Source organism: Aaosphaeria arxii (genome assembly GCF_010015735.1).
Source record: "Aaosphaeria arxii CBS 175.79 unplaced genomic scaffold BU24scaffold_10, whole genome shotgun sequence".
Classification (NCBI taxonomy): Eukaryota; Fungi; Ascomycota; class Dothideomycetes; order Pleosporales; genus Aaosphaeria; species Aaosphaeria arxii.
This window is the reverse complement of record NW_022983483.1, coordinates 1,112,053-1,136,960: the sequence shown is the minus strand read 5'-3', so window position 1 is coordinate 1,136,960 and position 24,908 is coordinate 1,112,053. Positions and strand designations below refer to the sequence as shown.

The window sequence follows — 24,908 nt, the reverse complement described above, 5'->3', positions numbered from 1 at the left end:
GGCAAACAGTGCGGGCCTAGCGCTCCCGTTAATGGTGTAAGGCTGGCAGCGGCCGACAGGGGGAACGATAACTATCAGGACATTATGAACCTGAGCGTGACACAAAAAGAACGGTGAGTTGAACTCGCACCTGGACTTCTGCATAGTGGATAGGGATGTTTCAAAATGCATGACACAAAGACATACTCTTGCCACAGCCATGCGCCCAAGCAGTGGATAAATCCAACCATCACAAGAAACATATTGGTCGGAACCTCATTCCGAGACGCTCGCTCGCGTGGTATGCTTCCTTAAATAGTTAGACGGACTAGCATCCACTCTACGTAATCCCTACCTCCCTCCATCCTTCAACCTTTTCACCCACAAGCACTTCTGACACTTACGAGTCGGATTGCGGATTGCTTGCCTAGTATCTACCCATGCCGCGTGGCATGGCAGGGCAGGCAGGGCACAGCCAAGCCAAGTCAGGACTTGCCTAACTATCAACTGACGCCGCCTGCCATGAAGCTTCGTCTTTCTTCATCGTTGCCGCGCGTCAGGCCTTTTGTCGCTTTTTCCTTCGTTTCTTCGTCGACTAACTAACTACTGGTCGCCTTGACGTTTTGTTCACTCATTTGTGTCTCTGTTTTGACATTATACCCTTGCTTTTTTGAGGCTTGTCTGCATTTCGGAGAAGCGTGTTGGCAGCGTTCCGATTTCCAGTTGGGTATCTTCTTGTCCGTCTTTAGAGCGGGGGTCGAGCACATGAGTATCGGGCATGTTTCGCGTGGGCTTCGCCGATGCTTTCAGTAAAGGCGCTCTGCTGCTTCTCTTGACTATCGTTGTTGCAAGTTGCTATAGAGATTACTTCTTAGGTTCGATCTTACTTCCTCCCCAACCCAATTGATATTGATTCTCATCCGTCATGTCCAGATACCCGTGATCCGTATAAGTGTGATGCCCTCCTCAATCAAGGCCAGTGGCTCGAAAGCCCAGACAACAAACCGTATACGAAGTGGCAGCCGTCGGGTTGCATGTTCCACCAATACTCAGCGCCAGAAATAGCAGAATGCAGTCAGGACGGTGACATAACCATTGTTGGAGACTCTACGGTTCGACAGATCTTCTGGGCGCTGGCGAGAAAAATAGAAGACGACGAGGGATGGGTAGAAGAGGAAAGAAACAAGCCGGATAACCATGGGGACTTGGAGTACTCGAAGGGTGGGGTCCATTTGAAGTTCATCTGGGATCCGTGGCTGAACTCCACGGCCATGTTCCGTGAATTGACTTTGCTGGAGGGCGGGGTGGTAAACGAAACAATCGTGAACGACAATGTTCCATCCAATGGGTCATACCTGGAAACTGGACCCCGCAGACCCGTTACTATGTTAATAGGAGGTGGACTGTGGTACGCACGGCACATGGAAAATACATCTATCGAGGCGTATTCACAATCGATTGACCGGATCTCTTTGGCACACGACTTCTCGGACTTGCGGACGTTGCCTCAATCTACGGAGGGCGTGGGCCCTCAAGTCTTCATTGCACCTGTAATCGAGCCTTTGTATTACATGCTAAGCCCAGCCCGCCAGAGCACCATCACTCCGGAGAAGATCAGTGCCATGAACGAATACCTAGGTCTTCTCTCGAGAGCAGGATTGAACGTCGTCTGGAGCTACGCGAAGATGATGAAAGATCAGCCGGCAGCCTACAGCATGAGTGGACTTCACGTCATGGATCCAGTTGCGACCAGGATGACTGATGTCTTGCTTAACCTCCGGTGCAATGGCAAAGCGACACAACATTTGACATACCCAGTAAATAAGACGTGCTGTAGTAGCTACAGCTCTCCAAGATGGCTTTACTTCATCCCGACATTCACTCTCCTTGCCCGCCTGGGGTCCATTGTTTTATCTAAGTCCCGCCATTCTGCTCTCTCTGACTCTGGAAAGGGGTCGTTGCAAGGGGTCACGATTGCAATTCGAGATCTCCTCGTTGTGCTTTTTTTTTGCGTGTTGGCCGATAGGACGCATACGCTCGACAAAATTCCCGGCGTTTACTCGACGCTGGATTATCGGATACTACTGGGAACTATCACTCTTGCCTGTCTATTCACAATTTATCGTGAACCATCTTCTCCGCCGGATTCTCAGGAACGACGTTTATCAGAGTTCTCTGGAGGCCCGCGGACCGAGCATCAATTTCTACCACGGATCCAAGGAGACGAGATTAGGGGATTCATGCAGATCTTTATCCTTATATACGGCTTTCTCGGGGCCAGTGATGTACTCGACCTGTACGAGCTATTCCGGGTATGTTTCGCTATGTATCTGTTCCTGCTTGGATATGGCCACACGATGTACTTCTTGCAAAAGAGGGACTTTTCTTTTGATCGAGTTGCAATCGTGCTCGTCCGGATGAATCTACTCGCCGTCTGCCTCTCATTCGTCATGAGCCGCCCTTACCTGTCATACTACTGGGCGCCACTAGTCAGCTTCTGGTTCTTTGTGGTTTATGTTACCATGCGTGTAGTACATTATCGGAACGATTCAGTGGCGTTTCTTGTCGCCAAAATATTCGTCTCTGCCTTGGCCGTTACTGTAGTAGTATATGTGAAGGGTCCTCTACACCTAGTATGGCTTATGCTCAAGGTATTCTTCCGAACGGATTTCGTCATAGACGACTGGAGAGGCCATGTTGGAACCGAGACGTATATCGTTTTCGTTGGCATGCTAGCCGCTGTGATTGCTTTCCAGATCGTGGGCATGTTCGAGACACCGCCAGCACAGCGAAGCCTCTCGGTCGAAGTCCTCGTGGACTGCTTTGACACTTTCCGACGCCTCTTCGTCTTCTGCGCCCTTATCATTGGACCCCTCTTCTGGATAACAGCCCAGTCACATACAAAGAAGAAAGACTACGATTGGTTCATGCCGTTCCTCTCATGGATGCCGGTGGTGTCCATTGTAATATTGCGGAACTCGTTGCAATTTCTGAGGACCCGCCACTGTAGAGCGTTTGCCTGGGTAGGGCGGATGTCACTCGAGTTGCACCTCCTTTCTCAGCATATATTCCTCGCCGCAGATGGGCACGGAACGCTTAGTCTAGGACTCGGGGGTGAGAAATTGACGGTTTTGATGGGCAGGTGGAAAGAGCTTGTGCTGTTGGCTCCGATACTAGTTTGGTGTGCGTGGAAAGTGTCAAAAGGCACAAAGGTCTTGACTGCCAGCATCACTGGACACGCTGGGGATGAGAAAGGGAACTCGCAAGCTAGAAGTGCTGACCATGACAATGAACTCCCGATACCGAGTACGCAAGGAGCCATGAGGCAAGATGGAATCAGCAGTAAGCTCCGTTCGAAAAGGACGCTGATAGTGCTGATGTTGGCCATTTGGGTGGCCAAATTATGTACATGAACAAAACACACCTCTTCCTCACAGACCTCACAGAATATGTTACATATTAGTAATTCGATACATGCAAGATTCCATGATCGACCTTGTTGGGGCCTAGCGCGCGTGAGGCTGAAAGCGGCCGTGGTGATACTTTGGTCATTTCTTGGACATTGTCTCACCATCTTGAAGAGTTGGGACATCCGGATGATCCGTTCGATCGTTAGTCGTTAGTGCCTAGTTCTTTTCTTCTTTGAGGCATGTCCCGCGTGCCCGCAGTATTCTAACATGTGAATGAACCTATTGTGGGAATGTATAAGGGCGAGGCTGGGTATTGATTGATTGATTGATTGATCACAAGGCGTGCATATGCTTAAAGGGGATAGAGATAATATGGTAAGGCCGAAGTATTTCACAGTGAACATAAACTCAAGAACACATATGAAGTCTTGAAACTATTATATATGTCATGACTCAAGGAAGAATAGCAAGAGAAGGAGGAGTTGGTCAGTGCCAAGGATGATGTTGATTGGGCTCCGCCAATTTGGACGACTCTGATTGGAGGACGAGTCAAACGCACTGTTTCCTGCCAATGCCATCTGATGCCCCTCTAATTACTCATACGGTCATACACATATCACATATCTACCTACGTCTTCCATCCCTTCTTCGCTTGCGTTTGATACTTCACGCCCTTTTCCCGCCTCTTTTGAGGGCATTTGCTTGCTTCTCCTGTCAAGGGATTTATACCCCATTCCCTCCCTATTATTATCACCTATGAATATATACCCTACCTTATCCTTCTTTCCCTGTATTGTTCTCCTGCTCGATTCTGCCCCGCTTACCTCTCCCCACGAGACCATACCTTCCAGCCGTACATACCTTGATTGAAATTCACAATGGCGTCCCAAGTATCGACACCGCGGTCAAATTCAAGGTCGCGGTCACACTCACAATCCTCGACAACCAGCGAAGACTCTTCAGACACCACCATGCTCGAAACCACACCGCTCACCCCCGTTCGTCCGAGGCCATTGAGCCACAGCAATCCTGCGACACCCGCTGCTCGAACATCAGCGAAGGACCCTACATTCTCTCTCCTCCTATCCCTCCCTCGCGAACTGCGGAATCGAATCTACTCCTACGCGCTCATATCCCAGTATCCGTTCTGGTGGCCTAACCCGGCGCCCGTCAAACATGATATCTCGCTGGGGCTTCTCACGACCTCCCGCCAGGTGTACGACGAAGCTGCTCCGATCCTGTACGCGAAGAACAAATTCCTCTTCACACATCCGTCCGACTGCAACATATTCCGCATCATCTCGTCTCCCAAATACTCTGCGCTCATGTCGGCTGTGTACTTCCGATTCCGTGAGAGGGATTTGAGACTCTGGACGACATACCTGGGGTCGAGGTCGAAGGACCGGTCGCTGGAAGCTGATCTTCCGAAATTGAAGAGTCTATGGATATTCTTGAAGTGCGGCGCTATCGGGCAGGCGAGTGTGGCGGGAGGCGGCCATCACGGTGTGCAGGGTGGGATTGGCTTGCCGCCGGCATTGGCAGCACAGGTCCATGCCGTCCAGAATGCGTTGGGACAACAGGTGCAGGCGCTGCAGCAACAGGTTCAGAATCTGAACCAAGCTATCGCTGCCGCTGCGGGGCAAGGAAATGCGCCTCCGATGCAACAAGGTCCCTTCCCAGGAGCCCATGCCGGAGATGCGAATCCGGATCACCAAGCACATCCCCCTGTCATGTCGTTCCATCAATTTGCAGCAGCTTTCCCGGCCCAAGGACAGGCTCACCAGCTACACCACTTACAACAACAGCATCACCATCATCACCACCCTCCACCTGGACAGCCTCACGCACACGGCGTACAGAACAACCCTCCGAACATCTCACCGCTTGCGCAAATGGCGCAGCAACACCACCAGCACAACCACGATCCCCAGCACCACCCCCAGCCCCACGGCTCCCAAGGAAACGGCCAGGACAACGCATTCCACGGGACATTCTACAACTCCTTCTTCCGCTGGGAGCGCGAGCTCGGCCTCGAGAACCTCTGCCTCTCCCTCCAGGAGACGCGCCCCGCAGAGGCAGACGTCAAGATCGTGTGCATTATGCGCCTCCCCAAACCCGAGGTGGGCCGCCTGTGCCGCCTGTACCCCGAGGAGCTGAGCGTGGACCGGAACGGCGATGCGAGGACCCGGTTCAGGAAGTTGCATGGGGTGGAGGTCAGTCTTGAGATCAGTGGGTTTGATCTCGTTCCGTAGATAGGGGAATCTCTGTTTCTTGAGTGCGTTGGTTGGTTACTCAGTGGGGGCTTGAGCATGAACCAGTGGGCCAGCTTGTGGGTTTTGAAGGACCTTACTTTTCTTGGATATATACGTAGATTTATGATACCCCTGGATATGGATATGGATATGGCAAATTTTATCTTTATTTCGAGATTCGGTCGTCCCAGTTGTACTTTCTCGTCGACACCTTCCTCCTAATAGTTTATCTTTATCTGCACAGCGTCGCTCGTTCTTCCAGAGCGCTCTCTGAGCAAAGATGGCGTGCTGTGTTACTTTGTAAGTCCTCAAGCATCACTCACAAGTTAACCGTACTGTCATTCAAAGTGATCAATTACAATTTATTGTATGACATTCTTACAAGAACTTGTATACGCACTCATCGGCAAACAAGAGCCAGCTTCCCAGTACTTTCTCTTTGAAATGAACAAGAGAAAGCCACACCCAAGAACGCCTAAACACAGATATGAAAAACGCCGCCCAGTCCCCAATGACTTCAAACCCTCGCCTCTCCATGCACACAATTTAGAACTCGAAACACCATAAAAAACAACCACCGTCCCATCTTACAAAACCCCCATACTCCCACCCCTCACAGATACGTCCTCGCCCCCGCAGCAGCAGCCGACGTCAAACTAGGCACAGCACTCCTCCCCTCCATTCGCTCCCTCCCATGGCGAGACAGGTCCGCGGGCGTGGTCGTCGCGCTGGGCTCCCCGCGACGCAGCGCGTACGAGTACCACGTCTTGAAGCACTCCTTCTGCGCGGCGGGCGGGTAGCGGACGCCTTTTGCGCGGTGGGCTTGCAGGACGAGGAGGTCGAGGCCGCGGGTTCGTGGACCGGGCATTGTGGTGTTTGTTTGTTTGTTTGTTTGTTTGTTTGTTTTGTGGGGTGTTGTTGGGTTTGGGGATTTGCGGTTCGGGTTCGGGTTCCTGGATTATGGGTTCGGGTGTGTTTGTTGGTGGTGGTGGTTGATATAGAGCGTATTGTAGTTGAAGTTGTGGAGAGGAAGTTGAATTAAAGGAGATGGATGTTGTGGTAGATATTGTTGTTTTTGAGGTCTTGGGAGATTGAGAGGTATATATACGTGGGTATATCCGATTTATATCGACACTCAAAGAGATAAGGCAATGATAGATGCAATTCCCTACAAGACTGATATCGTCACGTGATAGACTTATTCACTGCTCGTCGTGTAGTTTGGTTCGATGACACAACAACGAATGTTACCCAGTAGTAAGCACTAGAACAAGTTACAGTCCTTGAAATAGAAGTAACGAGCAAACCGTGGATCCAGTAACGGCAAACCAGGAAAGTCCAACAAGCAGTGTCAAGAAGGGGGCATTCAGCCAGCATTTTATGTTTAGTCCTCCCTTTCTGTCTAACAGACAATGACACGACATGACACACAGCTTCTCCGCTTGCTTCGTTCGATCAGCTCAGCTCACCGCTAGAGATGGACATTAGTTAATTGAATTGAATCTCAAACCCCCTGCGGCCTGCGGACATGGTGTAGTTGTGATGCGTATGAATGGTGGTGCAGTATGGTCTGTGGCGCCCCCAGAGTCCGGGTCTCCAGGTCCCTTTCTCCGCATTTCTCTTGTGCGGTCCCGTTCGGTTTTCGTAGATTTTACCCTTACGCACATCCTTCCGTACATACATACGTTATTATTGGGAGACACAATAACTTTATTGCGCTTATGTTTACTTTGCGTCGCGTCTCGTGAGTGGAGGAGACGGGGAGGGATGAGGGGGGAGTTGAGCATGGGATTGCCTGGCCTGGGATGGGGCCTGGTCGTTCGTAGATCCTACCGAATGACTATATTATCCCAATACCGACAAGGCGACTTTTCTTAAGCCAACACCATGCTCGAACCAGCACACTCTTGCGAACAAGGCCAACTCTCTCTTCGCACGTTGCGTCTGCAGAAAGGCCCTGGTTGTGGTGCTGTAGCTTGTCCGTCGCAAAATACTTTCATGTACCATGGCCGCCGCCGCGGGGTTCCGAATGGGCTGGTCCCTAGTGTTCCAATTGAAACCTCGAAACATGCCTGGGAGGCTAGATAATCTCAGATAACCCTCGAGAGAATGCTCCGGATGGTCTTTCTCGAAAAGGGTATATTTGGAGAGGGGACTTTGGTTTGGTTGGCTGGCAGAAACGTAAAGTCGGGAACGTTAGGTACGAAGCAGAAACAACGAGCATGTGCAAAGCAAAGAAGGGCCGTTGATATCCTGGTGCTTCCAACGCCCATGCAATAATTCGTATGCGAGATACACACAATCGTCTGATTGAACCTCTGGCTGTCGTTGCGAGAGTGGTACAAACCCCTCTCCTTCACGAAAATGATATAGAAAGATGGTATACAGCCAATCAGCCAGCATACACATTACATGAACCCCGATATGCATCATGCATGATCGGCACCACTTTATCACATCGCTCTCTCTGCCCTCCCCATCAATTCAATCTTATCTATTCGAGCGGGGTGGGTGTCAATCGCGTGCTATAAATCGTCGAACGCAGCTCATTCGTTCGGCCCCGACCCGAGTCCAAAACGTGCGTGCCGTGTGTGTAAGCGTGATGTCCTTCCGACTCCAATTGATGTTTTGCGGGGGCACTTGATCGTCCGTCCGACCCTTGGACCGGCCGATGCTTATTTATGTTGTGTGACCACGATTTGGGGACGCAGCGTGCTTGCTTACGTGCGGTGTAGGAAAGGCGGGGTTTCGTGATTGCTCGCGAGAGGGGATCACGCACGAGGAGGGCAAAGGGGAGTTGGAATTGGTGATTGGATAGTTGAATATACATGCAATTTTCTTGATCAGGTGATTTTGATGAATCTCATGATTTAGAGGTCTTGCATATGTTAAAGTGTACTCCGTATACTCCGCACTTCATGACTCTATAGATAAGCTATGAGACAACAATTCTTGTATGGGACCAATATATCATGACAGTTGCAATGATGGTGAAATCATTGGCCACGAGATGTCCTACGTAAGTTGTTGAGCAACCACAATATGCGAACCGAAACCGCGAAATAAACTTGTGACAATGACAATGTCCGATTGTTGAGAGTAATTGTCCTCACGATGTCGCTATTGCGCCAACAACCCTTTATCTATTTCAGATACTCATATGTCAAGCACTATTTCTGATGCTCATATGCCGAACACTATGCAGCGCTGGTTCCCTCAATTGATACTAACCTTACGTCATGGTATCTTGGTTTAGATATGCGGTTTAGCTTCGAGAGAGATTCATCACGCAACGGAGCCTATTGGGTGTTTTACCCAACGCCCATCGCTTGGGACAACGCACAAGACAACACGTTGGAAACACGTACGCCGATTCAAGACGAGACATGTGCTCTCGACAGCTCCCGACGGCGTACAGCGGGGGCCCAACCCCCTTCACGAACTGCACGAACCCGTAACAGACGCTCAAGTCTTCTAGTAGTAGCGACGAGGCAACCAGTTTCGAAACACGACCGTCAAGAGACATTGAATCTACCTGCCAGGCTTTCCATTTCCCACGCTCGAGTCGCCACGCCAAAGACCGTCAAGGCCACGGTCACGATCCAGAGACGACAAAGAGCCCCTCAGCACTCGTACGACGAACCGACGATGATGGCCGAACCCATTTCGATCCCCTCTCACCCGACTCTTACTCGTTCTCCAGGTCGGACTACCAGAACGCGCGAACAGCATGCTGATCCTGTGGTTGCGTCGTCCAAACCGATACCTATCAAGTCGCAGCGGGCACGAGCTCGAGATACACAGGTGGAGGAGGGCCAATCGTCATTGCGTCGGTGTAGAACATGGCTAAGACAGTTTTCAAGGCGGTCGTATGAGGAGGAGGATAATGATGATTTATTGGTCCTTCAGTGTGGCGATGATGTCGGAGAAGCAGCGTTCATCAAGCGAGGTAAAGATGATCCGGATATCCTTCCTGCGCACACGACGCCGGAGGAGCTGTATGATAGCTCAATGTGGACTTTCGGTTGATTTACCTTTCTGTTGTATCTGGAGTTACCTCGAGGGTTCAATTGGTAACGGTGATAATGAGAGGATTATGTTATGTGCTGCTTTCTTATGGATGAGTACGAGTAGTGTAATGGACTAATGACGTGCTACGGCGACTAATAATACTTGTACGAGTAGTTCCACCTAACAAACCCCACATAAGCCACATCAGCCTATCTTTACCAGACCAGGCCAGACCATCTATCGTTCCCTCGTTTACCCTCTCAAGTAGCGGGATGCCGGTTGTAGGGCAAATGCAGTATCTTGTAAAAGAAGATGCAATAATAGAACTTTGCGATAAACGATGGTGGTGTTGAGGGTCCGAAGTAATCCAGGTACAGTGCGTGAGGCTGCCTGACCTGACCTGATATGAGATGGCATGTGTGCGTATCTAGAGGACAGGCAAGCCGCCTCATGCGTCATGTATCTAGGATACTGGAGAGCGGGCAAGCTTCAACCCCACATGATCCATTCTTGTACCATGGCAGGAGTTGATTCCTGTGGACCCAGGCATGCCTCACCTGAAGGCTTAAGATGCCCATTATGCCACCCACTACCCCTCTTCACATCTCTACCTACTACCTGTATATCCCATAATTATCGCGTGCATCGCATCGCTCCGTGTCGCAACATATCGTAACATATCGCATTGCATCCCAGAACACTGGACATACCGCGCGCAACCGGCTGTGGGCTCATACGTCCGTTAAATTAGTATAGCATCAGATTACTCAACACCACAGATGGCCCTCCAGTATCTGGCCGACGCCAATGGCTGGTTGAGCTTCAACCATAGCACCCCGATACTCTACGTCACAGCCGAAGACGAGGAGTTCGACCTAGAAACATTGCGCGCATGGCGGGAAGAGGGCTTCATTGTTAAGTACATACCAATGGGCAAAGGAGGGAAGACATATGTAAATACGCTGCACCACCTCGGAGATGGCATGAGCATCGGAGAGAGGTATGCGATCGTCGGTATACAACCCATCCACAGCAGTCCACTGCACAAAACCTCCAGCGCATATGAAAAGGCTGACAATGAATACTAGCATTCGGGGACGCAGCAGCTATATGCCTTGATGTATATTCCGAACCGAAAACCTCGACCTCGAAACTCTGTTCCCTCGTCGCATACTACCCCACCTCGATACCAGATCCGACACATCGTATGAGCGCGTCATTCCGGGTGCTCGTACATCTGGCGCATGGCACCGGCCCCTCGGAACCCACCGTCGGCGTCACTAAGAGGCCTGAGGTACTGGGCATACAAGGAAAGCGGAGGACCGTCCAGAAGCGCATCACTGCGGGCATAGGTGCCGGTGGTCTGCAGTCCAAGATTGCGTACCCCGTGTACTCTTACGAAGGTGTTGACCCAGGTTTTGCGGAGCACGACTTGGACGAATATGACCCAGTTGCTGACGCGCTGGCGTGGAGCAGGAGTTTGAGCATGGTCCGACGCGGATTCGGTGCGGAGGTTGACATCGAGCGCGTGTGGGACCAAAATGAAGAGTGTATGTCCATAGATTGAATTACGCAATTGTGTCCCAAAGGAAGTCCTTCGCTAACTTACTCTCTAGACAAGTTCCATACGCAGAATGTGGACAAATTGATGGAAACATTCACAGCGGAGCCCACTCCGTTCGTGAATTACACCCCCACCATGACTGGCGGAATCGGGCAGGAGGATTTGAAGCGATTCTATTCCGAGTACTTTCTTTCAGCTTCACCTCCGTCGTTCCATATGCGACTGGTGTCACGCACCATCGGCGTCGATCGCATCGTGGATGAGCTATATATCCAATTCAAACATACATGCGAGATGCCATGGATACTACCCGGAATACCGCCAACCAAGCAGAAGGTGGAGATCGTGGTAGTATCGATTGTGGGTTTGCGGGGTGGGAAGATCTGGCACGAGAGAGTATACTGGGACCAAGCAAGCGTTCTCTTTCAAGTCGGTCTTTTAGACCCGGAAGAGGTGCCCGAAGACCTAAAGAAAGAAGGGATTGAGATGCTTCCCGTAGCGGGGTCGGAAGCAGCAAGAAAGATCATGGAGTTCGAGAGCGAAGAGTCGAATGACATGATTGATGATTGGTGATGAACCAATCTCTGGTCGTCACTTTCCTACGTTTCTCTTTCGCAGAAATTTCCTTCGTATACCTAGTCAATTGTTGTAATTTCGTCATTTAAGCGCTGGCAGTTGGTGTTTTCTTTAATCAAAGCTGTCTTTATTGTTCCTAATAGGGTTACCACTCGAATAGGTAGATATTCGATTACCCAATTGGGTAGGTACATGCCTCTCTCATGTGAGAATACTTGATCTGGAACCAACGTCACTGTCGTCACAAAGAATGATGATGTGAATTTCCTCCCGCAACTACCGGTAACAAGGTTACCAAGATCTTACCTTCAAACGAAGCCCAACTGGAAGGCTTTGACGCGTTCTCCCATAAGTCTCAAACTTCTCAACTTTGATGATGCAAATAACTCGGAGCTGCATCGCTTCAGATATGGGCAGTGATGATCGAAAGGATACTAGGACCTTGAGCAGCAACAGGTACGGAGTTCTATTTGACTCTACGGGTAATTGAACGCGAATCAAGCTTGACGGTTTTTGCTCCATGACTTCTCTTTGCTCATATCAAACGCGTAGTGTCTAGACGGAGTACCACAATTTGCCCTACGAGGTATGTCGTAAGAGCCAAAGGAGTAATGGAATGCATAATCGACCATTTACAGGCCCGACCCCCTTCTTTCCCGTTGCATCCGAACAGACCTTAACCTTTACATAGGCATTCGCTAAGCTTTTCATAGCTAGCACTAAATTCATCTGGAATGGACGCCTCTCAACCATGGTCCAATCAGTAAGACTTTGTTGTTCTATTCTAGGTAGGAAAAGGTGCACGGTGAGCGCTTGAGATTCTTTCCCCAGCCTTCTACGTGTTTTCCAGTTCAAAGTCTTGACGCCACTGCTCTCACCAGCCACCAGTATCAGGCACCATATGTGGGATCATGGTACGGGAGCCAATGGACCCGAATCTTTTCTGGGGAAGTCATTACCGTGGAGACTTCTCTGGACCCGATTTGTTAGTCAAGAACTTTGAAGTGACAGAGGGGCAATGGTGCCCAAAATTAAACCTTGACTGCATCTGTCAAGTCCGTTTCCGGTACCTCTCTGGAGGCTTCACAATCTTGATATAAAAATGTCAATCTTACCCTGTTTCAAGTCTATATTCATCCAGCATCTTATTCAGTTATCTTGACTTCTTATCATTACATCGAGATCTTCTCTTTACCATTAATCCTTTTCGTCGTACTTAACCCATCCAAGATGCGTTCATTCCTCTCGTTTGCTGCCTTCGCGGCCTTCGTCTCTGCCTACCCTACGGCAGAAAGTGACAGTGTCTTCCCTCTACCAGACGGGTTCCCCAACCCAAGCGATGAGCAACTTCTCAGTATCGAGAAGGCAGCCTTCGGTACTTTGCCCAACGGTCCCCCACCCAGCCAGATCAGCAACGAGGGTATCACCAACCTGAAGCTCATTGCCTTCAACGAGTTGTTCGAGGTTGATTTCTTCACTCAGCTCATTTCCAACATTACCAACAAAGTCTCCGGCTACGACCTTGGGGACGGTCAGGACTACATCCTCTCTTCCCTACAGGCCATTGTTGCGCAAGAGGAACTACATGCATTGAGCGCCAACGGACCCCTCAAGGCCTTTGGCTTCGAAGAAATTCAGCCTTGCAAGTACACCTTCCCAGTCGATAGCTTCAGCTCTGCGATCGCACTCGCGGGAACTTTCACCGATGTCGTCCTTGGAACGCTACAAGATGTCGACCAAATCTTTGCACAGAACGGTGACATTGGTCTTGTGCGCGTCATTGCCTCGGTCATTGGCAACGAAGGAGAGCAGGAAGGCTTCTTCCGCCTCACTCAAGGCAAACGCCCCAGCTCGCAGCCCTTCCTTACCACATCAGTCCGCGACTTCGCCTTCACAGCCATCCAGTCCTTCGTCGTTCCTGGAAGTTGCCCCAATATCGATACCATCCCCCTCAAGACCTTCAAACCCCTCAACGTCTTGACATCGGACATCTCCGCCGAAACTAAGGAAATCCAGTTCTCGATCAACATCAGCGGAATCGAGGACTGGAGCTCTCTCAGCCTTGTCTATATCAACCAGCAGAACGTCCCCATCGTCGAGCCGCTCAGCAACACATCGGTCGAGGGTGAGACTCTCACTTTCACTGCTCCATTCCCATATGAGGAGAATCTGCTCACTGGCCTCACGATCGCTGCTGTGACCCAGGGCTCGGGACCGTTTGCCGATGCCGATGCAGTTGCACAGGCTGCTCTCTTTGGACCCGGATTGATTGAGGGCCCATAAACCCTCTATATATATTTTCATTCTAGCCTCAGATCTGTTGCACCAGCCATCAAGATCACTGCATAGAAGCCCCATAATTTTGCATTCGAGCCTGCGATATATTGCATCATCCATCAAGATCATAGCATAGAAGCCCGACTTTGCAATCTGATTTGTCGTTTAATGCATAGGGGGTTGTAGTTGTCATTTGGAAAATGTTCCTATTTTAAAAATAATAAAAAAGTAGTAGATAAAAAAGTCAATTGGATAACAACTTATTTCATACCTCTCTTCCCCCTTTTTTGCATGTATAGCCAATCGTGTTCTAGCTTGCACTTGTCAGTAATAAAACGTCTCATCCCAAAGAAGCTTCATAGAACATTTCGAAACGCGTAGAGCGACAGGAGAACGCGGGAGAACGCTCCAATCAATAATACACAGCTACCACCCATAAGGCCAGCGCCCTAAATGATTCCATCATCCTAGAATCCTATCAGATCCACTTCGCGCCTGTTCGCCATGCGTTCGCGCCATCCCTCTCAGCTGCCCTCCTTGACGCCAAACACCCTCGAAATTGCTTACACCCCACATCCACCAATCACAACGTCCATACACCTCAGCTCCAGCGACGCACGATCATTAAGATGAATTCCACGCCGAGCGTGTCAGACGCCATTTCCGCACTTCTCAACGTGCGTGTTGTCGCTAATGTGCATGTGGTCGGGTGTACCTGTGCAGCTGAGGGTGCTAGGGAAAGGGGTCTCCGAGAAGATAGCGATGACTGCCGGTGGTGGAAGAGGATGGGATTGATCAGCGTGGGATACACGGTATGCCTTAAAGAGTGGTATGGTACGAGGTTCAAGATGCTGTAGTGCGGCCTGGTGTTCATCAATGCTCTCATATTTTAATTCTAATCTTCAATGCTTCTTCGATCTCGGTCCTGCGATAATGGCGTTGAGTGAACGCGCGACGAGTGCTTTTGATACCGGTAGTGGAAAGGCGATCTTGGGTGTTTCGTTGGCTTTTGCTGTTACATCGACTATTTCGCTGGTGCTTAGGTTTATTGGGAAGAGGTTCAAGAGAACGAGGTTATCTTCTGAGGATTGGTTCATCATCGTGGCTCAGGTATGTTCATAGTCTTGCTGGTAGGCAAGTATGCTAAGAAATTATACAGGCTTGCCTATATGGATTGGCTGTGCTATGTATACTTCGTATGATAATTATCCCCATCATTGGTATTGAGGCTGACATGACTCACAGAGACTTCAATAGGAGGTGCTGGCAATAAAGCAACAGAATGGCCATACGCATCTCATAGTACTCGTATCTCAAAATCACCTACAGCTCTGAAGGTAGAATGGCCAATTCCATTCCAAACGACATACCAACACCAACTGACCGAAACGCAGTTACTAATCTCCATCCAATGTCTCTTCGCCGCCTCGGTAGCCTCAATAAAAATCTCCATTTGCTTATTCTACAACCGCATCTTTCCTTCCAAACAGTTTCGCATCGCTTCTTGGATCACAATCGGTCTCGCCAGTGCCTGGGCGATTGGATACATCACCTTCGTTCTGGTATCCTGCAGGCCACTCGCATATTTCTGGAATCCAAACATTGCAGGTGGCACTTGCGTCAAAGACAGAACCACGCCGTTCATGGTAATAGGAGCGCTGGACGCTCTTGTGGACATCGTGATACTCATTCTTCCGCTCCACATGCTGTACAAACTCAACGTCAGAATTCCCGACAAGGTTGCCCTCATAATAATTTTTGGTACTGGAATATGGTAGGTGTCCAACTCCAAGATTTTGAACTCTTTCGTTTGAGTTCTGAAGACCGATGAAGAGTTTACTGAGGGTCAACAGTATAGCAGCCATCTCGATCGTCCGTATGCATACTTTAACCAGGGTATCACGCTACACCAACGCGCCAGCTCTGATCCTCACCATCATCGAACCCTCTCTTGGCATGACCGTAGCCTGCGTGCCGCTTACACGACCTCTCTTCCGCGGCATCTTTCCTCGGCCACTACGGACGGGCAGGGGCGTCGATGAATATGACGGAGGCAATGCTGGTGGTGGCTTTGGACGATTGGCGTCGTGGGAGTTGCCCAGTTTCGTGGACAGGAATCTGTGGCGGGGTAGGGCGATGGGGTTTGGGAGGGAGGAAGAGTTCGTTACGACGTTGGTGTTGGAGAGTGGGACGTGGAGTGATGCTGGGGAAGGGAGAACGAGAGATTTGAACAGCAATAGTAGAGGTGGTGGATGAATGATTTAATTCTTACTTAAAGATACCCTTTTTAATATTTACATATATTTCCCGAGAGCTGATTCCATCTACAATTTCGACGCTGGCCCCTTTCCAGTACCCTTGATTGCAGTTTCAATGGCAGCCATGGCCTCACATAGCTTTCGCTCTTCGAGTTTGGGAGCCACGACTTGCACGCATAGTGGTGTGCCCAGATATGTTTCGCGATCGACATTGTTCCCTGGACTTTTGTCAGTATGGTTACTTTCATGTTGTTTGGAGTAGGAGACGTACATAGCTCGCGATTTGCCTTGTCCCAACTACCCAGCGGCTTTGTATTTGGAAGCTCGCCTTGCATGTCTGCTCGCTCGAAGAACCTAACCGGAACTGTGCCCGCAGGATAGTCTAGCAGGACGAAGCTGCTTGTGTAGCTTACGCCATTCCAACGATCGATTGGTGGCACTGGATGTGGAGCCACAGGCGTGATCAAGGCATCGATTTCTTGGCCAGTTGCATCCTTCCAGATCTTCAGGAACTTTGTTTGTAGTTCCGTCTTTTTGGCGTGAAGTTGGCGCACCTTCTCGAGCGAAAGTGGCTCTTTGCGTCGCAATCTTGTGGAAAGCCACGGGGAAAGGGGTTCGTTGGCGGATTCTAGGAGATCGAACATTGCATTCCCGCCCTCGATGCCGAAGAGAGAATTTGCCAGTGACTGGCATTGGGAGAAGATGGGTGTAATATCCATCTCGACTACCTCAATACCCGCGTGGCGCATCTTCGATGCAACTTCATCCAAAAGTCTTGCGATCGGTGGATGCGGCTCGATCACTCCATCCCTCCTCACGACACCAATACGAAGTTTGCGTCCCGAAGTTGAAGACAGCGTGTTCCAAGGTGATGGCAAAACATCCGGGTCCTGCTCCCAGGATTTCTGCTCGGCGAGCGCCTTAAAGAAGAGCTCGATGTCCCTCGCAGAGTGGGCCAACGGACCTGCACTCGCGGGAATACCAAGTTTGGCGATTGCCGGGAGCGTACCGCCTTCCTGTCCGGCATACGAGATACGTTGCCAGCTAGGCTTCAAGCCCAACGTGCCGTTACACATGGCAGGAATTCGAATTGATCCCCCGACATCCGTTCCCACTCCCAGAACAGAACCTCTCATACCCAGTAATGCACCCTCGCCACCGCTGCTTCCACCGGCCGTGACGAGCGTGTTAAAGGGGTTAAGGGTACGGCCGAAAGTGTTATTATGGGAATCGAGAGCCATGAGTGTTTGCGGAACATTGGTCTTGCAGTATAGGACTGCACCTGCTTTCAAAAGAGCATCCACGAGTACAGAGTTCTCGGTTGCTGGATTGAAAGCTAATGCCGCAATACCAATAGATGCGTCATAGCCTTTGATTTTGAACGTGTCTTTCAGCGAGACGGGTACCCCATGGAGCGGACCTAAGGGGGACTTTCCAGCAGCTAGATGTGCATCTAGTTCTTTGGCACGGGACAGAGCCTCATCGAACAATATTTCGGTAAGACAGTTCGTTAGTTGGTGTGCAATTGCAGCTCTCTACATAGCTAGTCAGCTATTGCTGTCGAATATTAGGAGAAGACGACATGCCTTGCAAAATGCTTTTGTGACATCTACGCATTTCAATTCTTTTCTTCTGATAGCCTCGGCCAGCGCGGTAGCATCGAACTCCTCTGTGATTCTGAGTTCTTCCTGGCTCAAGATTCCACTCTTCCTCGGTATGTCGATGTATGTCCTGACATCGGGTGATGGAGAGCTGTTCAGCAGCCATTCGGTAGGCAGACGTGAGTATTGTTCATCCTTCTTTTTCTTTGCAATTATTTGCCACTTTTGCTCCGTATTATTAGCCATATTGATGAATCTTGTTTGTTGATGAAAAGTACTGGGAAAGGCATGGTTATGGTTCTTATTTACGTGGTAGACCGAGGTTGGACTCCCAACTGAGAAGTGGGGTAGGATTTCCGTTTCGGGGTTCTTGAGCAATAATGTGTAACGCCGTTTCTAAATAACGTCTTGCCAAACATTTGCATGATGGATTCATGTCCTATAGACATGCAATTTCGGATTTAGAAACATATATGGCATAAGGCTTCTATTGCTCCACTACTAGATTTGTGATCTTGACCGGAGGAGCAGTTATCCGGGGCCGGAAGGATTGGGTACATGATTTATCATCACAACTTGCAAAAAAACCTAATTTGTCTAACAGATGTTTTAGTTACGTATGATGGGATCTTTTCTCAGTGGTTGATTTTGTTTAGATCCTGCAGATTGAATGATTGCGACTAGAATTCTTGTAGTCCGATCTGTCTCGAAACGCGATATTCCTAAAACTTGCTTTTTAGAGTGGCCACTTGCTTTTCATCTGATGGCGTATATCACCCTTCAAAGCATATATCCATGTAACGAGGCAAACGCTCCTCGCATTTTTGGATGTGTTTGACGGGAATTCAGTCTATGTCATTGTAATAAATCACGGGAATGTTGAACAGAGGGCCTCTGTCGACAGGGAATTTGACCCATCCATATGTTATATTCATTCGTTGCTTGAAAACTCCCATTTTGTGATTCGTTGACGATTTGATGATTTTGAATATGGATACATTCCACGCCAATAAAAACGCCTTTAATGCTGGTATATCCTCCCATGTTCTCTTAAATTCTCTAGTCGACAGCCTGATCCTTGTAATACTGAGTATAATGTCAGTCTTGCTCATGTTTCGCATGCCAGTAGTAGGTCTACAGACACCCAGGAAATCAACACTCACCTCCGCAGCTTTCCTCCCCAGATTCTTGTTCCTTAGTCCCGAGTTCTGCTTCGGAAGCGACCACTTGTTCACGCCCCACCACCACCGTCGTATCCGCGCGCCCATGGTCTGTCCGCTGAACTTGGAGCTCCGGTTGAAATGTTGCCATCCGCTGACCGTGAGCGCCCACAGCATACCTTGCGTGAAGCACATCAGGACCTGGTCGCGGAATGTAATCCACAAAACACCTTTCCAGCTCTCCGCGTGTTCGATGCTCTTCAGGTAGCTTTGCTCGAATCGTAGGTCGGGAAGAGGTGGCATCGTCTTCCGCCTCGGGAGGGGCTGTAGCACGCTGATGGGGATCTCATCTTCATCGGCCTCTGAAATTGCGTCTGGGTCGTGCTGTGAATGGAGGCGGACCGGCTCTTTCTCTGACGCAGCTGTCGATGGGTTGATGTCGTGCCTGGGTGATGGCTGGCGGTTGATGTGGGCGAACTGTAGCACGGAGGCTATCTCCACCGCGGGGTCATTCGCCATCTCGAAGGATTCTATATCAATTCAATTGCAAGTCTCCGTAGATGCGCGCAGTGACGACAAACCTCGGACGTGAATGTCGAAAGGCTTGGCGGAAATCGGAGCGGAAAAATGGTGACCGTGATTGGCTCAGTCCTGGCAAGCTTAAACCAGTGGGACCGTATCCAGCCCAGAAATCCCACCCCCGCGAACCTCAAACAAACTCCCCTATAGTTAAGACTCCACGAAAACCGAAGCAAACACCCCCCCGACATAATATTCTTTTTCCCACAGACGCACACAGCCGCCAACATGGGAAACCAACCTTCTGCTATACTCGACAACATCGCCTCTGGCTCGAATTGTACGTAATTTTGCGGGGTCGCGCCTCGCCGCCGGTGTGCGCTGCCCGCGGGGCTGATTGCCATGGGCATGAGCTGACGGCGATTGAATAGTTGATCGAGATGAGGTTGACCGCCTGCGGAAGCGCTTCATGAAGCTCGATAAGGTATGAGGGAGCACCCCTGGCCGGTTCGTAACGTTGCTGATTGAATCGTCCAGGACAATTCCGGTACCATTGAGCGAGACGAATTCCTTGCCCTCCCACAGATCTCATCGAACCCGCTAGCAACACGCATGATCGCCATTTTCGACGAAGACGGTGGCGGCAGCGTCGATTTCCAGGAGTTTGTGTCTGGACTGTCGGCGTTCAGCAGCAAGGGCAACAAGGAGGAGAAACTGAGGTTCGCTTTCCGGGTGTACGATATTGATCGCGATGGATTTATCAGCAACGGAGAGCTGTTCATCGTGTTGAAGATGATGGTGGGAAGCAACTTGAAGGACCAACAGCTCCAGCAGGTACGATCCACAGACCTAGAGGGAGATTTACCGACTTGATTGCGGCACTCTCCAACATGACGTAAGGATTCGACTAACGTAGTGAACAGATTGTCGACAAGACCATCATGGAGGCCGACCTGGACCGCGACGGCAAGATCAGCTTCGAGGAATTCACGAAGATGGTCGAGAACACGGACATTTCGATGAGCATGACTCTCGACCAGTTCTAGGAGCAAAGACGGTCGGCTTTTGTTGCTGAAACGTTTCCCATCCCCCGGGCGGGGTTTCCTCTCCCGCGAACATCAAAGGCATCAACTCGGTTTTCGGCGTGGAGTTTAGGGGTTTTTCTCTTTTGAAACAGGCTATGAGAGGGTTGTATCTTCAACAAAGGTACATGATATCCATCAGACGACAGGATTTTTCGAACATTATTATGGACGATTCTATGACGTACAGACACAGACGTAGGAATTGAAGACCAGAGTACTGATGTCAAACCCAGTACTCTCTTGCTTGCTGGTGCGATTAATGTACTCATAAGGCTGTGACTGGTATTGCCATGAGCGTATTGTACAAGTCATCACTAGTCACTTCGTTGTCTTGTCTAGCCTTCTACCACGACGTAGTCATCACATCCGAGAAGCCATGAAAGGTGCACATGTACATACTCTTCCAGTCCACCGAACAATCTACATCCATAATTGCCAAATCCACGTCTACCTGCACACCTTCATATCCCACTAAACAACAGTGCCTTGTCGTGGCAGCCACTCGCCTTGTAACAACTCCAATCCATACTTCACGTAACTTTCCATCCATTTCGCACTCTGTCTTTAATACATTCGCATCACTATCACTCCCCTCCCCCTTCTCCCCCAAGAAAGCAAACAATGCTTACAACATCACCAAAACCTTCCCAACAACATACCCCAACAGCCCGCCATACAGCACGAACACGACGGCTAGTACCGTCAGTGCGTACTCGCCTGATGCCATACTCCCTCCTGGTCCTGTCGCTCCTGCTGGAGACATGATTTGTGGTGTTTGAGGTTTGGAGTGGACTTGAGTGAGTTGGGCAAGTTTAATTAAAGTAGTGGAGGTGCGTGTGGATTTTTGGGCTTGAATTAGGGTTGTGTGATTCGGGAATGATGTGGGGGTGTTTTGTGATATGGATTCGTATGTTCTTTCGGTTGGTGCCAGGTGTGTGAGAGATGAAAAGATGGGTGGGATGTGAGTTGCACCGTTGGGTAAAGAGTATCAACTACGTTACCAAAGTCTAGGAAACCGGGTGAGAAGGATAAGGTGAAGGGATTGAATTTGCGTTATGGATCTCATAAGTAACGGCGAGGGTGTGAAAGTGAACTTGTTTCCTCTTCTATGTATGTGTATGTGTTTGTGTATATATGTGATGCATATGCTATGTAATGCGACGAATTATTTAATATTCAAAACCACCAATGCACCTATGTATCAACGCCTTCTTCCTCTACCATCACCTCATGCTCTTTCGTGATGCCTAATTATTCACAGATGCCCCTTCTCGGAGTCCTTTTTTCTAAAATTCACAAATATATACCTCCATGCTTCACCACCTCCCGATGCTATTCTAAAAATTCGTTTCAAAAGCAGAATATACTTCATTCAATTCAACGTCCCCGGCCATCCTCCCACGCTCCCACCCCCAGCCCACCACCCGGTCTCAACCCACGCTCTATTCTGCTCGCTCGCCTGCTCAACCGCGCGCGCCAGCTTCCGCCTGTCGAGATGCAGATCGGAGTGTCCGTTCGTCAGCACCGCCGCGGAGTGCTGGCTCGCGCACGAAGCCTCCGTCGTCGTCGGCGACGTGGAGCCACCTGCATCGCTATCTGCTTTGTGAGAGGACGATGCGGTCGTCGTGGTTGGCGTCTCTGTAGACGAGCAGGGGAGTAGTGTGGGTGAGGGGTGAGAGGATAGCGATGTCGGTATGGCGTCGAGGATGCGGCCTGCGGCGTAGACGCACCCGCCGACCGCGTGCCGGATCAGCGAGTCGCCGGCTAGAGAGCCGATGATGAAGACGTTAGGGGAGACTTCGAGGGTGGATTCGGCTTTGCTGCGGAGGGTGCGGCCGGAGATTATGCTCGTGGATTGTGGGTGAGGGGCTTGCGTTGTTGCTGCTCCGTCGAGCACGGAGACGCGTAGGGGCGGAGAGAGGTAGTCTAGGGTTCCGCGGCGGCCGACGACGTACTCTAGGCCCCCGACGCGGCGGGTGATGATGTCGCCGGAGGAGGTGCGGATTTCGACACTGGCAGAGGTGGAGTCGGGGGCCATGGCGACGGAGAGGATTTCAGCGTTGGGGAGACCTTCGTAGAGTGAGGTCCAGTCTCGCTGGGTGAAAAAAGGGTTCGATTTTCGTCGCAGCATGGGGGATTTGGCGGCTAGGGCTTTGCTGTTGTTGATGGTCGACAGCTTCATCTGGCGGTATACGGTCGCGTACTCTGGATACGCAGTGTGGTGGCATCCGCGGAGTGGTGACGCTCGACTTTCTGGCGCCCATTGGAAGATGTGTATGATCTTGCGATCCGTGGCGGCAGATATAATAACATCCGCTGCTGAGAACCCAGACCCAATGACCAACAGCGGTTCCCGGGTGTCCTCCAGGCGCGAGACGGGTTCAAGCAAGGGCGGAGGCGGAAGATTGACCGTGAAGATGCCCGACGCCAAAACCAGATGTTTACATCGCACCCCCAGATTCCCAATCTCGAACCCCCCGCTGCTCGTCCGTCGAACATCCTTCACTTCCGTCGCAGTGTATATCGCGTCTGCGATCCCGACAGCCTGCGGGTACGCCTCGAGATACTCCGCAACCTGCTTGCGGGAGGGCCGCACGAAATCGCACTGCTGCCCTTCCGTCCCTGCTCTTTTCACATGATCGGAATACGTGTATCCGGGCAGAGACAATTGCTCCGCATAGCTCAGCGTGCCTATGTCTCTGCTCGCTTCGATCGTGTCCTCCGCCCATTGCCCGCCGGGCCTCGCCGTCTGCCCGATCGCGACGTGCTCGATCGCCCTCTCGGGCTCGAAGCGCCACTCAATGCATGATGTCGGGTTGATCTCCGTGTCCGCATTCGGCCTCAGCAGAGTGTCGAGCAGAGTGTTTACGGGGAGCGCCTGCGTCGAGTATCTCAACGAGGCTTGGAAATGTGCGTACAGGTCGGGCGTCAGGTCGAGAAGACAAGTGCGTTCCTGCAGCTTCGCATCGAGGATGGAATCATAGTGGCCGCCGATGTAGTATGGAATCCAGCCGTGTAGTATGTATGATAGAATCAGTGCAGAAGGCCCATTGCCTGCCGATTGGAGGGACTTGGTCAGCGAAATTGTCAATTTGGTTTGCTTGCAGTAATAGTGGAAGAGAGAGATCGCATTGCTTATCGCCGAGCGTGAGCCGCGATCTCGGACCCGCAGGCGCTTTTCAATGACGTAGAACTAGAGGAAGAAAAAGCAATGCGGAACTGCAGATATTAAGGCTGCAGATGCAGAGGTAACACAACGAATAGGACGAGGAAGGACCAAGCAAGAAACTGTAAGTAGAGGAAATCTAAAGTACCTATAATCACCGTGTCCACGTATCGTGGAAGTTCCTTTGCCATGGACGACGGCCGATCGAGGTAGCAAGGCCAGGTGCCATGGGGTGATGGGAATGGGCCGGAGAGTTTCCTTGGGGATTATTGGGAAAAGACCCCAATGGCTGGACACGAGGGAGAGAAGAGGGAGATATATGCAGGTGAGGATCGTATATTTAAACTTAGCAACCGTCGAGGGTCGTTCCGCGCATACGGCGTGTTGAGAGTGAAAGGACTAATTATTTTGATTGGTAATTCAAAGGTGGGTAGCAGCGGGTTCTGGGTGGGGAGATAGTCGATTTGGTATAGACAGAGAATAGAAGAAAAAAAAGCCACCCCAGCTAGATTCTTCCCCAACAGGATAGATGCCTAGGTAGGTGGGTATAGGTGGTTGTAGTTATATTGTCAATCACCTGTCCTAGGATCTGTCGTTCTCATACGGGCGAAAAGCGGATGGGTGAAGATGAAGAGAAAAGGAAAATAGAAGGCTGCGGCGGGAGTTCCGTAGCTCATATGTACGGCCTTTTTTCCTCATCACCTTTTTCCTGTGTCGTCAAAGACTTTTCATCATTACTTACTTACCCTACTTATACTCTTTGCGGTAGGGATGGCGGTTCGCGGAGGTCGGATCGGATCAAGGGTAGTTCCAGATGCCAGCCAGAGCCAGATGAATCCCGCGGGGGAGATAGATCATCTTTTTTTGGCGCCGGCAACGGTAGATACGATAGGATGCCTCGAAGGAATAAGAGGGTGGCTTTCTATGCGCCTACGGTGCTAAGTGTGGTGCTAGTAGGATCGGTTGACGTCGTAGGAACAAGTTAACAAGCCTAGAAATTGGGGGAAGGGTTTGTACAGTGTAGTGTAGTGTACGTGTAGTGTGTAGTTG

At 50.4% G+C, this 24,908-nt stretch overlaps 10 protein-coding genes across 10 annotated transcripts; 7 read left to right on the top strand and 3 right to left on the bottom strand.

Moving 5' to 3' along the window:
* The first annotated feature begins 500 nt into the window (after nt 1-500).
* Nucleotides 501-3,495, top strand: BU24DRAFT_53765 (Cas1p-domain-containing protein). The gene is made up of 2 exons (XM_033534365.1): nt 501-854; nt 913-3,495. Exons 1-2 carry the CDS (start codon nt 758-760, stop codon nt 3,390-3,392), a joined length of 2,577 nt encoding a protein of 858 aa, XP_033379471.1. The 5' UTR covers nt 501-757; the 3' UTR covers nt 3,393-3,495.
* A 526-nt stretch (nt 3,496-4,021) lies between these two features.
* BU24DRAFT_427341 (uncharacterized protein) lies at nt 4,022-5,891 on the top strand. The gene has a single exon (XM_033529205.1). The coding sequence runs from the start codon at nt 4,268-4,270 to the stop codon at nt 5,639-5,641; it is 1,374 nt and encodes a 457-aa protein (XP_033379470.1). The 5' UTR covers nt 4,022-4,267; the 3' UTR covers nt 5,642-5,891.
* Nucleotides 5,892-8,488: 2,597 nt separating this feature from the next.
* BU24DRAFT_427338 (uncharacterized protein) lies at nt 8,489-10,048 on the top strand. The gene has a single exon (XM_033529204.1). The coding sequence runs from the start codon at nt 8,900-8,902 to the stop codon at nt 9,668-9,670; it is 771 nt and encodes a 256-aa protein (XP_033379469.1). The 5' UTR covers nt 8,489-8,899; the 3' UTR covers nt 9,671-10,048.
* A 91-nt stretch (nt 10,049-10,139) lies between these two features.
* On the top strand, nt 10,140-12,019 carry BU24DRAFT_377996 (NTF2-like protein). The gene is made up of 3 exons (XM_033524657.1): nt 10,140-10,666; nt 10,741-11,202; nt 11,269-12,019. Exons 1-3 carry the CDS (start codon nt 10,432-10,434, stop codon nt 11,787-11,789), a joined length of 1,218 nt encoding a protein of 405 aa, XP_033379468.1. The 5' UTR covers nt 10,140-10,431; the 3' UTR covers nt 11,790-12,019.
* Nucleotides 12,020-12,944: 925 nt separating this feature from the next.
* BU24DRAFT_427335 (late sexual development protein) lies at nt 12,945-14,250 on the top strand. The gene has a single exon (XM_033529203.1). It carries the CDS (start codon nt 13,023-13,025, stop codon nt 14,073-14,075), a length of 1,053 nt encoding a protein of 350 aa, XP_033379467.1. The 5' UTR covers nt 12,945-13,022; the 3' UTR covers nt 14,076-14,250.
* A 752-nt stretch (nt 14,251-15,002) lies between these two features.
* On the top strand, nt 15,003-16,325 carry BU24DRAFT_466858 (uncharacterized protein; the record flags this gene model as incomplete). Its single annotated transcript, XM_033532402.1, has 5 exons — nt 15,003-15,179; nt 15,229-15,265; nt 15,315-15,406; nt 15,464-15,843; nt 15,923-16,325. 5 exons carry the CDS (start codon nt 15,003-15,005, stop codon nt 16,323-16,325), a joined length of 1,089 nt encoding a protein of 362 aa, XP_033379466.1.
* BU24DRAFT_454612 (amidase) lies at nt 16,320-18,218 on the bottom strand. Its single transcript, XM_033531327.1, has 3 exons — nt 17,914-18,218; nt 16,599-17,862; nt 16,320-16,545 (listed from the first exon to the last, which is right to left on the bottom strand). Exons 1-3 carry the CDS (start codon nt 18,172-18,174, stop codon nt 16,394-16,396), a joined length of 1,677 nt encoding a protein of 558 aa, XP_033379465.1. The 5' UTR covers nt 18,175-18,218; the 3' UTR covers nt 16,320-16,393.
* A 345-nt stretch (nt 18,219-18,563) lies between these two features.
* On the bottom strand, nt 18,564-19,691 carry BU24DRAFT_427333 (DUF1770-domain-containing protein). Its single transcript, XM_033529202.1, has 2 exons — nt 19,092-19,691; nt 18,564-19,014 (listed from the first exon to the last, which is right to left on the bottom strand). The coding sequence occupies exons 1-2, from the start codon at nt 19,605-19,607 to the stop codon at nt 18,988-18,990; spliced, it is 543 nt and encodes a 180-aa protein (XP_033379464.1). The 5' UTR covers nt 19,608-19,691; the 3' UTR covers nt 18,564-18,987.
* Nucleotides 19,692-19,844: 153 nt separating this feature from the next.
* Nucleotides 19,845-21,127, top strand: BU24DRAFT_427332 (EF-hand). The gene is made up of 4 exons (XM_033529201.1): nt 19,845-19,947; nt 20,039-20,091; nt 20,145-20,441; nt 20,531-21,127. Exons 1-4 carry the CDS (start codon nt 19,896-19,898, stop codon nt 20,651-20,653), a joined length of 525 nt encoding a protein of 174 aa, XP_033379463.1. The 5' UTR covers nt 19,845-19,895; the 3' UTR covers nt 20,654-21,127.
* A 937-nt stretch (nt 21,128-22,064) lies between these two features.
* BU24DRAFT_436403 (uncharacterized protein) lies at nt 22,065-24,049 on the bottom strand (the record flags this gene model as incomplete). Its single annotated transcript, XM_033530155.1, has 2 exons — nt 22,065-23,746; nt 24,007-24,049. 2 exons carry the CDS (start codon nt 24,047-24,049, stop codon nt 22,065-22,067), a joined length of 1,725 nt encoding a protein of 574 aa, XP_033379462.1.
* Nucleotides 24,050-24,908: the final 859 nt, after the last annotated feature.

What these genes read in the sequence shown, in the direction of transcription:
- BU24DRAFT_377996 (XM_033524657.1), top strand. Translation starts at nt 10,432, where the DNA reads ATGGCCCTCCAGTATCTGGCCGACGCCAATGGCTGGTTGAGCTTCAAC. An exon ending in AGAGAGGTATGCGATCGTCG is followed by an intron (nt 10,667 to 10,740) that starts GTATACAACCCA and finishes AATGAATACTAG; the next exon opens with CATTCGGGGACGCAGCAGCT. An exon ending in GTGGGACCAAAATGAAGAGT is followed by an intron (nt 11,203 to 11,268) that starts GTATGTCCATAG and finishes CTTACTCTCTAG; the next exon opens with ACAAGTTCCATACGCAGAAT.
- BU24DRAFT_427341 (XM_033529205.1), top strand. Translation starts at nt 4,268, where the DNA reads ATGGCGTCCCAAGTATCGACACCGCGGTCAAATTCAAGGTCGCGGTCA.
- BU24DRAFT_427335 (XM_033529203.1), top strand. Translation starts at nt 13,023, where the DNA reads ATGCGTTCATTCCTCTCGTTTGCTGCCTTCGCGGCCTTCGTCTCTGCC.
- BU24DRAFT_427333 (XM_033529202.1), bottom strand. Translation starts at nt 19,607, where the DNA reads ATGGCGAATGACCCCGCGGTGGAGATAGCCTCCGTGCTACAGTTCGCC. An exon ending in TGGGGAGGAAAGCTGCGGAG is followed by an intron (nt 19,015 to 19,091) that starts GTGAGTGTTGAT and finishes CATTATACTCAG; the next exon opens with TATTACAAGGATCAGGCTGT.
- BU24DRAFT_427332 (XM_033529201.1), top strand. Translation starts at nt 19,896, where the DNA reads ATGGGAAACCAACCTTCTGCTATACTCGACAACATCGCCTCTGGCTCG. An exon ending in CATCGCCTCTGGCTCGAATT is followed by an intron (nt 19,948 to 20,038) that starts GTACGTAATTTT and finishes GCGATTGAATAG; the next exon opens with TTGATCGAGATGAGGTTGAC. An exon ending in AGGACCAACAGCTCCAGCAG is followed by an intron (nt 20,442 to 20,530) that starts GTACGATCCACA and finishes CGTAGTGAACAG; the next exon opens with ATTGTCGACAAGACCATCAT.
- BU24DRAFT_454612 (XM_033531327.1), bottom strand. Translation starts at nt 18,174, where the DNA reads ATGGCTAATAATACGGAGCAAAAGTGGCAAATAATTGCAAAGAAAAAG. An exon ending in TCACAAAAGCATTTTGCAAG is followed by an intron (nt 17,863 to 17,913) that starts GCATGTCGTCTT and finishes CTAGCTATGTAG; the next exon opens with AGAGCTGCAATTGCACACCA. An exon ending in CAAGGCAAATCGCGAGCTAT is followed by an intron (nt 16,546 to 16,598) that starts GTACGTCTCCTA and finishes ACAAAAGTCCAG; the next exon opens with GGAACAATGTCGATCGCGAA.
- BU24DRAFT_427338 (XM_033529204.1), top strand. Translation starts at nt 8,900, where the DNA reads ATGCGGTTTAGCTTCGAGAGAGATTCATCACGCAACGGAGCCTATTGG.
- BU24DRAFT_53765 (XM_033534365.1), top strand. Translation starts at nt 758, where the DNA reads ATGTTTCGCGTGGGCTTCGCCGATGCTTTCAGTAAAGGCGCTCTGCTG. An exon ending in CTATAGAGATTACTTCTTAG is followed by an intron (nt 855 to 912) that starts GTTCGATCTTAC and finishes CGTCATGTCCAG; the next exon opens with ATACCCGTGATCCGTATAAG.